This window comes from Plectropomus leopardus, chromosome 24 (assembly GCF_026936395.1).
Source record: "Plectropomus leopardus strain MGB_pleo_1.0 chromosome 24, ASM2693639v1, whole genome shotgun sequence".
Taxonomy (NCBI): Eukaryota; Metazoa; Chordata; class Actinopteri; order Perciformes; family Serranidae; genus Plectropomus; species Plectropomus leopardus.
The window spans coordinates 10,859,722-10,873,802 of record NC_142199.1 but is presented as its reverse complement, the minus strand read 5'-3'; the positions used below and the strand labels follow the sequence as shown (position 1 = coordinate 10,873,802).

General features: G+C 40.5%; 1 protein-coding gene across 12 annotated transcripts in view; it reads right to left on the bottom strand.

Annotated features, from left to right (window-relative positions):
• LOC121962726 (muscleblind-like protein 2a) overlaps window positions 1-14,081 on the bottom strand; it is an 80,575-nt gene that overhangs the window by 20,410 nt on the left and 46,084 nt on the right. For all 12 annotated transcript variants that reach the window (XM_042512986.2, XM_088074839.1, XM_088074836.1 and 9 more), the window contains exons 3-5: window positions 8,215-8,370; window positions 6,182-6,385; window positions 3,119-3,379 (exon numbers count right to left, since the gene is read on the bottom strand). In XM_042512986.2, the coding sequence (XP_042368920.1) occupies window positions 3,119-3,379; window positions 6,182-6,385; window positions 8,215-8,370 (621 nt within the window). The remainder of the gene's footprint in view (window positions 1-3,118; window positions 3,380-6,181; window positions 6,386-8,214; window positions 8,371-14,081) is intronic.

The following is a 14,081-nucleotide window of genomic DNA, read 5'->3' as shown; positions in this document are numbered from 1 at the left end:
CTAATTTTAATATTTATTAAATTTAATTTTAACAACTTTTTTTTTGATGTATTTGTATCTCTTATTGATTTATTATTCAACTTAATTATAATTGTATGAGTTTTTATTTAGATTTGAATGGATAAGATTCACTTTTATGTTCAGTTGACAGCTTTGTTGTGTGTCTGCAACTTGAATAAATTAATGATTTTATTTTAAACCAAAAAAAAAAAGAAAATGTATTAAAACATATTATAAACAAACAAACAAATAACTTGTACCTCTCACTTTGTGCATCACATTGTGCTTCCCCTTGGAATTGAATGTGCTAAATAAAGTTTTGCTTGACTGCTTGACCTGTTTTTAATTTTCTTTTTTGAGTTAGTTTTTTATTTGTTTTTTTTTGTTACTAATATTCAGGTAATTGTTTGTACTTTACACTAATTTCTTGCTAACTTTTGGGTAATTTCTTCTTTCATTGCTTAATGCCTAATTCCCATGTTTTTAAAAAGACATAAAGCCAGTTTGCTCCGGTTTCAAAGGGTTAAGAAAACTGATGGGTCATCATCAGGATATATCGCCTCGGGGTTTCTTTTTATATTTATATCTGCTTCCATCCCTTGTCGTTCTCCGGCTTTCATGCACCTGCTACAAAATGCACAAAACTAACCTGCACTTGCTGCCAACTTATCATCGTGGACATGTGGAGGAAGGACAAAAGAGAGCAAGCAGCGATGGAGCCAGCCAATGAGAGAGGTACGCGTAAAAGCATGCCCATGCCATGGAGGAGGAAAAAGTCAGTCAGCACACTGGCGCAGTACAAGGTGTGCGAGTGCAGCAGCCAGGACCATTCAAAAAAAGCCACTCAGAGCCTGGGGGGAGGGTGGGGCAAAATCAAGACACACTGCCAACCCCTTCACACTGTCTGTCTGCCTGCATTTCAATCTGTCTGTCTATCTGTCTCTTCCTACTAAAGGCAGAGGAGGGTTAACCCCCCACCTGCGAGGCTACATCCTCATCCATCCCCGATTCAATTTACACTGATCTGCAGAGAGCCGCACTTATCATTGAGAGCGGGGGAGAGGGAGGTGGGATGGAGGGGGGGCGGGTGGTGAGCCAGCACATTGTCTCTGTATGAACCAAGGGCATCGGAAAATAAAAGCGGACTGCGGTGAGATAATAACAGATTGTTCTTGTGGCATTATACTGATGCATTTAGGTCTCACTAAACCCTGTTTATTGTATACAACAGCCTCACTTTGGGATGACTATTGTTGGTGAATTGTACACCGGAGTCCTCTAGAATAAACCAGCAGAGGTGGGTATGTTTTTATACAGTAATAAAGCAGCGCTCCACATTTTATGTTTCTGTGGGTGTCATCATCAACAGCATGTGTTTACATATTGTGTGAGCCATGATGACTTGTAATGATGTCACATGTATTTAATGAGCCTTATTGGTACAAAGTTGCAAAATAAAGATAACCAAAAACAGTTTAGAGTGAATTATTTTGGGCCGTATTTGATCACGTAACGGTCACAGTTTGTTTTCCTGGACATACAACAATCTCTGATTTCCAGTCTGTGCTTTTCAGAAAGTCCCCTGTGCTAATACACTGAACAAAAATTCAAACGCAACACTTTTTGGTTTTGCTTTCATTTTTTACAGATGTAAGTTGAACATCTAATAGTTAAGGGCTGGGTATCGCCACTGATTTCCTGAATAAATACGATTTTAATTCACAAGGTCCTGATGTGATTCAATGTCCTATTCGATTCAATATCAAATTGATTAGGCATATTTCAGCAGTTTTGCTTCAATGTAAAGGGGGATTCTTGAAGACCTAAAGCTGTAAGTTGTGCAAGGAATTGTTTTAAAAAAAACATTAAATTCAGAACAGAACTAGAACTGAATATTTAATACCTAAATGTTGTTTCTAGAGCAGTTACATTAATATTAAAATAGCAAGTCACTATATGAACTCAATATCTCACTGGAAACTATTTTAAATGATCAGTTAAATGAGTTATATTCTTAACATCCTTATGGCTTTTTCTTTGCAGAGGTTTTACTGCACTTAGGATAAAGAGTGTAGTTACAGTCGGCTTAAGTTATCTTCATTTCACCGTCTCCACTACAGCGTCTGTTTGTGTGTCTGTGAAACTGCAGCTGCCACGCACAGACAGTGGTAGGAGGAGAGGCTGCGGCATTACAATAAATTACACAGAGACATTAAAAAGTAAGCAGGAACAGATAACAGAACTGCTAACGTCAGAGCTTTTCAATACCAAGGTATTCAGTAATTTAGCGTTGGGGCCTGTTTACTACATTTTCTACAAGATGAACAGGGTAAAAGATTCACACATTCGCAGGAGAAGGCACATATTTTAAGATCGATGTTGTATTTCAATATCGATACTGGATTATTCAAATGAAGATCGATTTGAATCTGATTACTTTAACTCAGCCTTACAAATATTTACTTATTCATATATTTCTCTTGAACTTTGGTCACAAATTTGTGTAAATCCCCTTTTTTCAAAAAAGAGGCATTGTGCCATGTGAACACCTGCATATTTAAGTGTGACCTTTTGTTGTGACCATCCCAAGGCACACCTGTGTGGTAATGGTGCTGTTTATTCAGCATCTTTATATGCCACACCTGTCAGTTGAATGTATTGCCTTGAAAATATAGAAGGGCTTACTAACACTGACTGAAATTTGACAGAAATATATCAAGTGTGCATAAAAAACGTCTTATATCTGTAATTTAAACCTGTGAAAAAAGGGAGCAAAAACAAACATTAAAATTTGTGTTCAGTGTATGACTGCTATTAATTGATTACATAATATTATATATTTTCTTTACTTGCTCTTCCACAACCATAAAACCTCAAATAAAAACTGTTTTATTTGTGCCATACAAAGCCTCCCTAGATATTACAATAAAAGGCTAAGCTCTTGTTGGAAAGTTCAGTGTAAACTGTATATAGGCGCTATAAAATACCTTTATTATTCCATCCAGACCTTACAAGCTCTATATGTACTCTAAACAAGCAGAAATCTTGTGGGATTTGTTTGGCTACTTTAAGGACAAGTGTGTGTTTCTGGCACTGAGCTGTAGTGCTGTGCTCTCACCATGGCTGCAGCTGTGGCTGCGGCTTGCGCGGCCACAGCCGTCTGGTTGGCCTGGTGTTGGGCCGCCTTAATCTTGGCCTGCAGGTGGGCTGGAGGATGGAAGTACTTGCACTTCTCGCGGGAGCAGCGGCTCTTGATGTAGTCCATGCAGACGGTGACCGTGTTGTCGCTGGTGTCGATCATGGGGCTGTCGCTCGGGTGGGCAAAGCGGCAGTCGGTCTCGCCGCGGGCGCAGTTGCCCCGCTGGAACTCGCGGCACACCTAGGAGTGGGAGAAGCAGGTGGACGGACAAACACACAGGCGCACACACACAGATGTGGACAGACAAACCGATGTATGCAGAGAAAACAAAGAAATACACACAAACACACAGAAACTGTGAGTGTTTGAGCTTCCAGAACATGTAAGAATCACTCTATTCACCAAGAACAGCTTAATACTTATATGCAGCATTCAATTCTATTTTATTTTTAGTCATCCTATTACTTTAGTGCATGATCAACCACCCAGAACAGTAACTCAGGCAGCCTTCAAAATCTTGATGATGATATTAGATTTTTTTTTTATAAGTGTTTGACATTTGGTGTGTGACTCTAGGATGGGTTTTTATCTGTATTTTTCGTGCTAAAATTGACTGGAGTTCAGATATTCATTATCTTCTTCATCCCTGATCAGTTATCGTCCCTGTGATTTACAGTACAAACTTGTTTTTGATACAATTATACATATGTGATGTCTGAAAAGATCCTCTACATACTGTGAAGTGTACACAGTAAAAAACCCTGTAAAATACAATCTATCTCCCCGGTTACTGCAGGAGTTGGCATAGCAACAACTAAAATACACATACGCAAGTCTTTAACCTTTAAATGAACTTTTCATTACTTGCATATATTGCCCTAGACCTGAAAGGATCGGCAAAATTAAAGCACTCTGTTTTATAAGCAAGTAATTAATGATTTAAATAACTTTAAAGTTTCCTTGAATAAACCCAAATAAGCAATTCAGGCTTGTAATAGTGCCAAGTTTATGTACCTGTATCTTTCCATCTGAACAGCACTATCAGCCTCCTTTACCCCTGCATTATCCTTGAGGTAAGAAACATCTGATTGTGTTATCCCTTAAAGAAACAATTTAAGTCTTGTATCAGAAACATGACATGGACAAAAAGGTGTGAGATTACAGTAATTTAAATTGGAAATCGCTCAGCATGAACTGGTACTTGCCAGACAGCCACAGTTAGTCTGAGACAATTACAACTTCAGCGATCTCCATCTGCCCCCTGGCAAACAGCGCTGAATGAGAATAGCTCAGTGATTTAGGAGAGTTTTTTTTCCACTACAGTTTTGAAGATAAACAATAATCTCCCTAAGACCTGAAGGTGATGCGTAGGTGTGTGCCTGTATGTGTTTTTCTGCAGGAGTGCTATCACTTAGCAACTGAATGAAGTTGGCTCTAATGAAACAGTATCCCTGTGAGACACGTATACACTCCCACACACAAGCAGCATGTGTGTTCACGCGTGTGTGCATGTGCATGCAATAGTGTTTTTGCATACGTGTGTGCTTTCCTGTGACGTTCTGCATGTGTGTGTGTCCGTGTGTGTGTGTTAGTGCGTGTAAGTCAAAGGCAGATCCCCATGTGATTATGCACTAAACGGTTGAACACCAACTGGTTCAGTGACTCCACAATCAGTTGGGTTTGGCACATGCTGCACTTTAGTTACATGGTGTTCAGAGCTTTTCACATCAAATCCAAAACTAATTTATTGTCTGTATTTAACCTCTTCTACTCCAACACTCCTGGCAATAGATGTCATTCTGTCTTTCTAGAGTGAGAGAGAGGGGATCTTTTGGGGGAGACATCAGGCTAATAGTATATGCCGCATAGAAGTACTTTACATCACTATAAAGCTGGGAACCTAATGGTTAGTATGAGATGCAGGTTTGCACTGTATGCCATTTTTCTAGTCATAAATATGGAGCAAACACTGTGTTTTGCTGTTTTTTGTTGGTTGATACCATTTGATACACTGAGTTTGTGCTAAATTCAAGCATTGTTATTGCTCAAGAATTGATAAAAATGGTTAAAAATCCACCAAAAATACCACATTAAGACACCAAGACACTGAGGAACACCACAGAAAAATCTATCTTTTGACATTTGGAGATTTTTGTATGAATTGCATTTTCTGACGACTGGATGGTGAGAAATTCTGTTCAGGATCTGTTCAGAAACATTGTCAATATACCTATGAAAGCCATCCATCCTCTAAATGGTCTCTAGTTTATGGTTGTAAAGTTTCATGAGGCTGTGATTATTCTAGAGGTCACTATATGTTCATTCATATATTCATATTATTCAGTGAGGTCAAGTTTCAAGGAATGGATTTGCTGCAGTGAAATAGCTACTAAAGGGGTTAACATCATCAAGCAAGAACACAATTAGATTCGCTGAATCTTTCTTAGTCTCAGTTTTCCAGTCAGACCTGGTTTATGCAACTTTACAACTATTTAGGGACCCCAGTGTGCAGAAATATTGAAGTAAAATATGCAGAAATAACACACACACACATATATATATATATATATATATATATATATGGGATTAGCATACAACTGCTTTAAATGCCTTTTTTTAACTATATATCATGAGAATGTTATGATTTTTCTGCTGATTTCAGAACAGATTCGTTGTTCACATTGTAGCATTATCAGAGCATTACTGACCAACTCTGAAAACAAAACATGGCCTCATTTATCGCTGTGACTCTTTCCTCTGAACAACATCCTTTTCAGAAAGTCATTGGATCTACACAAATCTCACAAATGACCTATTTTGTATTCAAAATTGCAATTGTCGCTTAAAAGTGACAAGTTTGCACCCCGAAAATCCTCTGCAGCTATAAATGATACTAATTAGCACCACGTATCTATGTATCTCTTTCACACCCATAATTGCAGTGTGATGTTACCATAATTATACTTTTAAGACAACATTATGTATGATTAGCTGTCATGTTTGGGTGTGTGTGGAGAGAGTGTGTGTGACTGGGTGGGTCACCTCCAGCTTGTCGGTACGCAGCAGTTTCTGGTTGGAGGAGGAGCCGGCGGCCACGGAGACAGGCGGGCTGCCGGGGACAATGACGGGCGAGCTGGGCAGGATGTCTGTGGGCACCAGGCCCATGCTGTGGGACATGGGAGTCAGGTAGGGTGTGTAGCTCAAACCTGCGCTGGAGCCCAGGCCCTGGCTGACTGGAAACGTTTGCTGCAGACGGAGAGGAAGCTGTTAGCTTTCATGTTGTTGTTCAAGCTATTTTTCACTTTTCTTAATTAATTAGGGTTGAAGATGTAAGATGATGGGATGGACAGTGGAGGGTGCAAAGCAGGAAAAGTGTATAGCGTTAAAGAGAAGAGAGTTAAAGAAAAGACACAAAAGAGATGAATGAGCAGAGGGCGCAGCTGTGCAGGGTGGTTGGTGAGAAAGACGGGAGGTGAAGTGGGGAGAGGGTGTGACAGGTAGTGAGAAAGTCTGGGGAACAGAGAGGAATCGTTTTCAGAGAAAAAGTGAAGGGAGCGGAAAGCGAGGGTAGAAACAAGAGAAGAAGGCTTTTTTTAACCTCTATGTATCCCGGGAAGATTTTTGCTGAGCAAGCGTGTTCTTTTTCAGCTACACCCAGCTTTACATTGATGCAGTTTAAACACGTTCACACCTGGCAGCTGCCCAGTGCAACCACAGTCTACGGCTGACTGCAGAGCACAGAGGAGCTGGGCAGGTTTGTGCTTTGCTCAAGGCCATCTCAATAACTATTGTGAGTGCAAATTTATCATCTTTCTCACCTGAGATGTAATCTGATAACAGGGTAATCTGAGAGGAAATATAATAGTGAAGAATCTTATAGAAGGCCATATCAATGAACTGTAACAGCATTCTCATATTTTCTGAGTCATGGCCTGACCGCTGGTCAGTTAACCATTTGAAACTGGAGCAAATTGGCTTGATTTCTTTCAAAAACATGGGATGAAGACAATGAGCATCAAAATAAGAAATTACCCCAAAATTAGCAAGAAATTAGTTAAAAGTACAAGAAATTACCTGAAAACTAGTTTAAATGTAGTTAAACAAAGGAGCTGCTTTCCTTTACCCATCAGTTTGACATCTGTCAGGTAAGCACAAGCTCATACAGCAGCAGTGGCTAACATCAGACACTATGCCTCAAAATGGTCCCAACAAACTCACACAGACATCAAAATGGCTCAACTCTGTCATTAGGTAGGCAACGTTAGCCTGTGATGCCAACAGTTAGCCCTGTCGTGTGTGCGGCTAGGAAAACTTTCACCAACTGTCCCAGGCATGGAGCTCACACTCCTGCAGCATCAGCTAAAACCCATACAGTCTGTGGCGTGGGGAAGTTGAGCGCAGCGTATTTGACAGAGTTGGCAGTTCAGCACACCAAAATGCCACCAAAACATTGGAAATATGGCTATACTACATGCCACTTCATTCACATCATAAGTATTGAATGAGGAGCTCTACTGATATCTGATTCACTTTAAAGGTGTATTATCTAAGATGTAGACACAGTCTTAGTTTAAAACATTCAAAAAAATGAACTAACCCTATGAACAAAGTGTAAAGAAGCAACACCTTTGACGCTGTATCCAAGATGCCTGTGTATTGTACTGCAGAGATATCCACTGCTAAGCTGCCTTTATTTATGACTGATGACTGTAAATTGCAGTTGTAGGACACAGTAGTAAACCGACATTTTAAGGGTGAAATACTGGCCCCTTATTTGGTTGGACTGGGTGGCTGGAACTTACATAATGCACCTTTAAGGGGACTGGTATTGTCAGTTTTTCTTTACAATATCCAGCCCTAATACCAAGACCGTGACACTCAGAGAAAATAAGCATGACGGGTAATGCAGATTGACTTCTCTAGAACTGATCTAACTTGATATATTAAGACGTTTTAACGGGAACAAAGCCAGACTTCTTTTCACACTGCAGCACAACAGCAGAGTTGCTATTTTCATAGTGAGTCACACTGCACTGACAGTCTATCTCCACAGCAGCAGCGAGGCTAGCACTAACCACAGGTTGAACTGCACTCATGAACTGCATCTGTTGAGCAAACATGGCGGCCGCTGTCTTCTGCTGGATCAGGTTATTTCGCCCGTTGATCTCCAGCTGGGTCTTCAGGTGGGCAGGCGGGTGGAGGTATTTGCAGTTCTCTCGCGTGCAGCGGCCCTGAGCGGGAAAAACAAAGTTGGTGGAAGAGAAAGAGAGAAAGACAAACAAGGTCATTAACAGTCTGAAAGCTTCAAGTCTCTGATCAACAGATGAAGTGAAAAGCCGTGGTCTTTTGATTATAAACTTGAGGAAGAACAGGTTGTGTGTCTGCCTGAGGATGTGGCAGATTTGGAGGCATTGATTTGGACGCAGGCTCCAAAGCATCAAGTGCTTGAAGGCAGCATAAATATTCATACTCGGAGAGTGTGAAACATAAAATTATGAGAGCACTGAGGAATGTTTGTGCTTATCCAGTGGGGGTAACAGGTCGCTCTCAGCGCTGTGGAGAAAAATTGTTATGAAAGACGATTACCAGTGTCTGACTTGTTAACTCCAGCAGGTCCTGGTCCTGCCTGCACCTTGGACACACAGTATTCAGTGAAGACACAGAAACAAGGAAAGGTGGACAAAGGCAAGTTCTGATTCTCGCTATCTCGCCATCACGACTAAATCTCTGTAGCTTTTTGACGGACAGGTCATCCAGTATCCTCTGTAGAAATGCAAATGTAGGGCTGGTGGGGTCAGTCTTACACAGACCTTGGTGGATGAAGGCAATTACACTGTCAACCCAGAGGCTAATGGCAAACACAATAATCCAATATGGATCCTTGCTGCAGTGCTTATTGCGAGGAGAGTGGGTGGAAGAGAGGAGAGAGGTCAGGAGGGAGCAAGACAGTGAAGGGAAGACTACAGGAGTTGGAAAAGAGACTGTGGGGAAGATGGAAAGTAAAGGTGAGGAGAGGAGCGGTGGAAAGATGTGGGCAGAGTGGAGAGATATGAGTTAGTGCAAAGGGGAGAGGCCAGATAACAGGGACAGGCCAAGAAGACAAAAGGAAAGGACATGGCTGGCACGTCCTTGTGAATGTGAAAAAGAGCAGAGGGAGGTGAAGCTAATTTTGAAGCATGAGGGGGTCCATAGACTGTGGTGGCCCTGAGGGACAAAACACAACATTTAAGAAAACACAACTACATTTTGTAAAACACAACATTTCACAAAAGTTTCAGTGTTTTCTGAAATGTTGTCGTATTTTCTGAAATGCTATTGTATTCATGACATGAAAGAGACGTTACACAGTGGCCTGATTAGCAATGCCCTATAATAATTCTAATTTCTTCCTCTCAATAATATAACAGCTCTGTCCGAACAGTGATGAGCTCTGTTTAATTACTCAAGTGCTGTTCTCAATACCAATTTATTTCTGAATCAAACATACAAAATGACAATAAGTCACCAGATAGTATTTTGAGATGACTAATTTCTTTTTAAATACTTGTTATTTAATAGAAAGAAGTCAGCAGGTAGAACAGTGAATCAGAACCATAATGTCTACCTCGAAGCCACTATGCTTTATGTGTAATGTGCTTTGACTCTTTTCCTGTCATAACAGGAAAAGCACAGGTGGAATGAATAACATGAATAACGACTGCATTAAATTCAGATGTGGCAATTTCAGGGTCCTGCCTGCCTTTTATTTGTTCCTGCCTGGCATTGTGTATGCTGTCTGACTAGCGTGATTTATTGGGAAATTTAATGGAACAAAGCCACTGCTAATGTTATTGATTATACCTGTGCTTTCTGTTTTTTTGCTATGATGCATTAATATATCTGCTGAGAGAACACACTAAGTTAAAAGTTAAAGCACTTTCGCTGCATTTCTGTGTATTCATTTTGTCTATTTATTTAATGTTTTCTCACATCTTTTTAAATTTCCTTTCTGGTATTTTTTAAATGTTCTTGTGTATTTATGTGCCTTTTGTTGCCTGTGTTTGACAGATGCCATACAAATAATTTTACCTTGTCTAGTTTTGCTGCATTAACTTATTTAAAGCTGAGGTAGGCAGAAATCTGGAGACAGCAAATAAAAAAGAAACTAAAAATACACCCTCCTTCTGCAGTTCTTCCTTCTCTGTCCGAAGCCCCTTCCACCACACGAGCCTGGGCATTTTTAGGGCTTCATACAATAACCCAGTGTTTCCCATTGATTTATTGATTTCATCTTATCTTACTGAAGAGTTATCCGTTGCTCAGCCCCTCTGTGCCCCACTCTCTCTCTCTCTCAGTTTATCAGACCATAAATGAGACAAGAATTAGCTGGCAAGCAACCACATATTCTGTCTACCTCACTTCCTGCTGTGGACTGCTGCGCTGGGACGAGAGCAAGCAGCAGCTTGGGAAGACAGACCTTCAATTTGCGGCTGTTGCAGCGCAAATTCTGCCAGTGCAAACCCTCCAGCAGCAGGTATCACAGCAGACTGGTGGCCAACAGCAGTGCAAACTTTAACTTGTGTAAAGGCAGCAACAGAAAGTTTGAGGCTCCTGGTTAGAACCAGGTTGCCCCTTTCTGTTTCTGGATCTGCTGCTCGCTCTCCTCCCACTGAGGTGGTCTGTAGTGACAGGGAGTGAGGCGGAGGCCATTTGTTCCGTTAAACAAAAGGCATAATTGAAACACTTTGCTGATATTGACACGCTTAGTTTTGTTTATTGTCAGACTTTCTTTTAGACTCTTTTTGATGTGTTTGTCTTCCTTTTTTGGGGTTGCTTTGCTATGTAGGCAGTTGTTGCCAATGCTGCAATAGCAACTTTCTCTGCAGGATACCTCATTAAATCAGGCTATCACCATCTGAAAGGGCCGTGCTTTCACATCCGCATTTGTAGAACAGCTAATGCAAGCGCTCTCTCTCTGAAATGACCTGTGACTGGCCAAAATCTTGCGTCACTTGCATTTTTCAAGCCTGAAAACAGAGCCAAGAAGGGGTACAGAGGTCTAGTTTTCTCTCAGAACTCTTGAATCACAAAATGGTTATGGTTATCATGGGATTTTTGCCTGATGACACTAAAATAAAACTGCCTACCCAAACTTTAAGGCGTTTATCCTGGTCCTTGGTCATCAATCCATGCTATTTTTTGTTTTTTGGTTATTTATGTTTAAATATGCTTTGACAGCTAAAACATACATGATGATATTGACACAGTATTGATATTGATGGTTAAGACATAAAAAAAAAGTTAAGATATTTGGTTTTGAATAGGCAGCTGAGGCCAAACTCTGGAAGCTGCAAATGAAAAAAATCTATAAAATAATACATTATTCTTATTCTTATACTATTCTTGGTAAAGCACGAATCTAGAGCACATCCCATGGGTCATGATGCAAATGAATAAAAGCATGATATGGATTATTTCTGTTAGTACAGAGGCTTGAAAGCCCTAAGTGTCACTCACAGTGCTGCAGGGAGTTGAAGTAGCTACTGAACCTGTTCAAATCTATATAGCCACACTAAGAGCTTTGTTTTTTTTCTGTGTTCAGTGGGCAGGCAAACAGAGAACTTTTAATCAAGCATGGCTCTCTGTGTAAATAGCCAATAATCTTCAAATCTCATCAAAGGAAAAACTAATAAAACCTGGCTATCCTTTTCTTCCTGACAGATATTAAAGACACCCTACAGAGCATCAAACACACTATTGCTACTGTTACAATTTTTTTTTTCTCTTTCAAATTTGGAACTGCCACGAAGGATATTAAGTCTGCAGATACTATAAAGATCTGTAATTTTTATTTTCACATTAATAAACACAAAGATATGAATTAGAGTGCTTGCATACGCCAGCAGCGCAAGTGTCAGATAGCGGGTTTGACATTCACAGAGACGCCCTGGAGCTGCTCTGTAACGATGAGAGTCACGAGTGTGAGAGGACTGGCCTCCACACCCTGGTGTTAAAGCTGCAGTGAGCCCCCCGAAAAGGTTCACGTGCACAAAATCACACCTGCCCACACATATGCATACTAAAGCACACAATCACAACAAGCAACGCCCACACACATTGGCACACAAAAACTAACGCATACACAAACACACTGCTGCACACGCACACTTCTGTTAAGCCCTGTCCAGACCAAAACCTCAGAGGTGTCAAAACTAATTGGAGCCTTATGCACCGCCACCGCCACTTGCAAAAGTGTGTCTTGTGTATCTGCATCCACCAGAGAGAATGCGTAGGCAGGTGTAACAGTGCATGTGTGTGTGCAGGAGAAACTGTGTGGGCGGGTGTGACTGTGTGTCTGTGTGTGTGTTTGAGGGAGCTGGTGCTGAAGCTGAGCTCTGGACGGCATCCCAAACAGAGTCTGCAGGGAAGCGCAGCATCGCCACCGCGCCCTACAGAGATCACAGACATAGACGGACACAAATAGATGCGTGCACACACAACACACACACACACACACACACACACACACACACTTTTGTGGACTTAGAGCAAGGCCATTGCCTCCCCTTTCGCTCCTTATTCAATTCATCTCTAACCTGTGAGTGACACATGCTTTTGGCAATTGCTCATCATTATTCGCCGTTTAAGGTGATGAGGTAAATGGAGGTGAAGCTACTTGGGAGAGTGTTTCATAACGTACAGGCGCTGCCGCACTAAGTGCAAGCCTTGGACTCATAAAAACGTTCTCTTTTCATTCCATCAAACTTTGTTTGAGAGCCTTTTCTCACTGATGTATTCATGATCTACCACAGCATTGTGCCAGGTCTTTGCATAAATTAGGTTTGATTTGTCTTCGGTCTTCCTTTTTGTCTAGTTTGGAGGTTGAAGAAGCAAATAAATTAAGCACCATCACTTGTGCTGTCATGGTAATGGATTTCCAACACTATTTCAAAACAGTGAGGAATTCGGTGCAGCATTTAAAAATTTCACCGCTCATTATTTGCAGTAAATTGAATTACCTTAAAAGTTTATACAAAGTATGTGTGGACTGATGAAGAAGAGCTCTACCCATCTCCACCCATGTCTACAACGCTGTTAAACCAGTAGAACCTGACCAACCTGGCAAGAAATGTTGTACAAATTGCAAGACATTAGCAAAACGTAACAATAAAATTACCTACAATTTAGTTTTTTAAAAAAGGAAAGGATTATTAGAAAATTAAATTTCCAAAAATGCTGAGAAAAGTACATTCATTATTAAAATAATGTTATATTAAAAAAAGAGCACTTTTTAAAGGTAAATATCTTTGTTCATGTGTTTTACCTTTTTTGTCCTTGTTTTCAGGTAATTTTCTGTTAACTGTTTTGTTTTTGTTTTGCTTATTTTGAGCCATGTCTTGTTAAGTTGCTAGCTGCATTCTCTCCATTTTTGTTGTTGAAAGAAATCAACTTGCTTAGGTTTTAAAGGGTTAAGAAAGGAATGAAGACATGTAGCTTAGTGTTTTGTTCCTGGCAAAACACTAACGGACACTACAGCTCGGAGGTGACAGGTTACTGTAGAAGTAAGGTCAAAGGTTATTGGGGTTCAAGCTGGAAATAGCACTATGTTAAAGCTACACCTGTCTGCCATAATGGTTGGGGATATATGGTTGCCAATCCCTGAGGATCAGCACTGCAACCTTCATTGGAAATAATGGTTGCTATCTTGACACAACCAGTTTTCTTATATGATGAGGACATATGATGCTCATTTTTAGGTTCATAGTTGCATTTAGGATTTCTACTAAAACATGTTTACATGCTTCAATGGAAAAAAAACCCACATTACTTTCCTCATACTGTCTGTACTGGAACACCTATATTCACCCTTTGTCTGAAACATTGATTTAGTGCCTGTCTCTTTCAGCCCACCTTTAAAAAAAAACCCAGTCTTCTCTATCTTGGCTTCTCTCCACTAACATCA